Consider the following 3,155-nt stretch of genomic DNA (forward strand, 5'->3'; position numbering starts at 1 on the left):
TTTATTACATGGAAGGGAAAGAAACGGAGAACTTCGATTGGTACATATTCTTATGCAAAAAGCTGGAAACACAATAGACATAGGCAATAGGCACAGCCGTCCAATCAGAGCTCTGGGATATAATATCGAACTTATACCCCAAAGCTCTGATTGGACGGCTCGTTATTCTTTGTTACCTGTGCCTATTGCCTGTGTCTATTGTGTTTCCAGCTTTACGTATTAGTCCGGATCTACAATAGGTGTTTTATGCCTTATGCCGTAAGAAACTGACCAATTACAATCGAATACGAGAATAAGCGACTATGATTCGCCCATTTCTTATGGCTTAAAGGCTATCGCACATGAAATGCATAACAGAGCATACGCGTAACATAAGACTGCTGGACCAATGAGCATCTAGCATAATGTCGCCATATTGATTTACATAATCAATAAAATAAATCAATATGGCGACATTATGCTAGATGCTTATTGGTCCAGCAGTCTTATGTTATGCTTATGCTCTTTTATGCATTTCATGTGCGATACCCTTAAGGGTATAGCCCTTAGGGCTATCGCACATGAAATGCATAACAGAGCATAAGCATAACATAAGACTGCTGGACACCTATTACACATGAAATGCATAACAGAGCATAAGCATAACATAAGACTGCTGGATCAATGAGCATCTAGCGTAATGTCGCCATATTGATTTACATAAGATGCTCATTGACGATGATGCTCATCGCACATGAAATGCATAACAGAGCATAAGCATAACATAAGGCCGCTAAACCAATGAGCATCTTATGTAAATCAATATGGCGACAATATGCTAGATGCTCATTGGTCCAGCAGTCTTATGTTATGCTTATGCTCTGTTATGCATTTCATGTGTGAAGCCCTTAAAGCGGGGAGCACAGACTCTTGCATAACGCATAACACGTAATGCATAAAAATATGTACCAATTGAAGTTCTCCGTTTCTTTCCCTTCCATGTAATAGAGAACTCTGGTTGGTTCAATTTCTTATGCCTCATGTGTTATGCGTTATGCAAGAGTCTGTGCTACCCGCTTAAGGCTTAAAACCCTATTGTAGATCCGGGGTTATGCGTTATGCAAGAGTCTGTGCTCCCCGCTTTATTTGTTTATTTTTCTACTATTCAAGATCGGTTGTTTCACCTTATTTAACAAAAGGTGGAACACCGGCCCTCGATCATTTATCGTGGTATTGTAGCATCGAGTGGGCGTTATTTTCATCGCAATAGAAGTTGTAACAATGCCTCGAAACTTGTGTCCAGAACTACGAGGTCGTATTATCAGACAATCACAGGCCGGAAGATCAATAACAGCAATTGCTGCTAATATTCCGTGTTCTGAAAAAACTGTTCGACGATGGATACGACGATTTGCCAAGGGCGGTGATGATGCTTTGAAAGATCATCGTGTAAATAACCATGGTCCTCGTAAGACCAGCCCGGAAGAAGAACAGGCTCTCGTTGCTGCAATTGCTGATCGACCTTTCAGCACCATTCAGGAAGCCATCAACGCAGCGAATGTCCAAATATCGGAGACGACCGCCCGGCGACGTTTAAACGAAGCTGGGTATTACTACCGATACCCAGCCCACAAAATTCCATTACGTCGTATTAAATTTAATAATTACATAGAACGTATTGTCAGAAATTATATTAATATTGACTTCACCAAGCATTTTCGTTTGTCACGGAAAATAGCTAATGAACTTATTGCACGCTTTGAAATATCAGACATTTTTACATCTTTGCAAGGTATTTTATTATGAATAATTTAAAAGTATTTAATTGTTTCAAGTTAACTTCATACAATAACATATTTAATATTTAATTTAAAATTATAGAACACGCAGGATATATTCCAATAACGAGTGAGAAATATATTTTAAGTTATTTGTGGTTTCTTGGCCATGAGAGTGCAGGCTATCGAGATGTATCTGATCGATTTGATGTTACAATAGATACATTGTGTACAATTATAACAAGAGTAACGAAATTTTTAATGCAACTTGCACCACAAATAATAAAATTTCCTACGTTGGAGGAAAAAGAAGCAACAAAGACACATTTTCTGCAATTAAAAGGATTTCCTGGAATTATTGGTACTAACAAAATTTATTTCTTGTGTATTAAATTGAAATATGTATTAAATTTATATTTATTTTTATATAACATTTATTTTCAGGCTGTATAGACAGTACACACATAAGAATTGACAAACCACAACAGGATCATGAATCGTACATTAATAGAAAGCAATATTTTTCTATTCATATGCAAGCAACTGTTGATCATAACATGAAATTCATAGATGTTTTTATTGGCAATCCAGGATCCGTCCATGATGCAAGAGTATTCAAGGAATCTCCTTTGTACAAATCTCTTCAAGAAATTTGCTCAGGTTAGCAATGATTGACATCAGTATAATTTTTTTTAAATTTATATCTAGATAAATAAATCTTATTTTAGATGGATCTTACTTACTTGGAGATAGAGCATATCCATGCTTAAAAAATTTAATAATTCCGTACAGAGATACTGGACATTTAACTCGAGCACAAAAACATTTTAATCAAAGATTAAGTTCATGTCATGTTAAAGTCGAAAATGCAATTGATTGGTGGAAACAAAGATTTAGACAATTATATCATTTTAAATTGCAAAACATCGTACATATGGTTCAAATTATACATGCTTCTTGTGTTTTACATAATTTAGCAAATAAAGATGATTTAGAGTTGTTGTTAGAGTCTCCAAGTAACGATGATTATCCTGATCCAGAAGCAGTAATAAATATTGAAAATGATGAAGAAATAATTTATGAAAATCAGCATGGTTGTGAATTGCGAGACAAATTGTGTCATCAACTATATGCGCGGTAATATACCTAATATTGTACTAAAATACTATAGAATACTTCATAATTAGTTTATTATATCACACACAATATTTTTTTTATATGTACATAAACATATATATTTAAACATATATATATAATATAATATAATATAATATATATTTTTTTAAACATATATATTTATGTGTTATTAATAATTATCTTTATTATACAAAAATAAATGTAATTGTAACTATAATAATATTATAACAGTGGCAACATACTTTTTATGATAATTATAAC

General features: G+C 33.8%; 1 protein-coding gene across 1 annotated transcript; it reads left to right on the forward strand.

The window, feature by feature from the left end:
• Positions 1-1,098: 1,098 nt before the first annotated feature.
• Positions 1,099-2,953, forward strand: LOC108759737 (putative nuclease HARBI1). Its single transcript, XM_018505328.1, has 4 exons — positions 1,099-1,771; positions 1,861-2,118; positions 2,202-2,417; positions 2,486-2,953. The coding sequence occupies exons 1-4, from the start codon at positions 1,261-1,263 to the stop codon at positions 2,896-2,898; spliced, it is 1,398 nt and encodes a 465-aa protein (XP_018360830.1). The 5' UTR covers positions 1,099-1,260; the 3' UTR covers positions 2,899-2,953.
• The last annotated feature ends 202 nt before the right edge of the window (positions 2,954-3,155 follow it).

Source organism: Trachymyrmex cornetzi, unplaced genomic scaffold (assembly GCF_001594075.2).
Source record: "Trachymyrmex cornetzi isolate Tcor2-1 unplaced genomic scaffold, Tcor1.1 scaffold1051, whole genome shotgun sequence".
Lineage (NCBI taxonomy): Eukaryota > Metazoa > Arthropoda > Insecta > Hymenoptera > Formicidae > Trachymyrmex > Trachymyrmex cornetzi.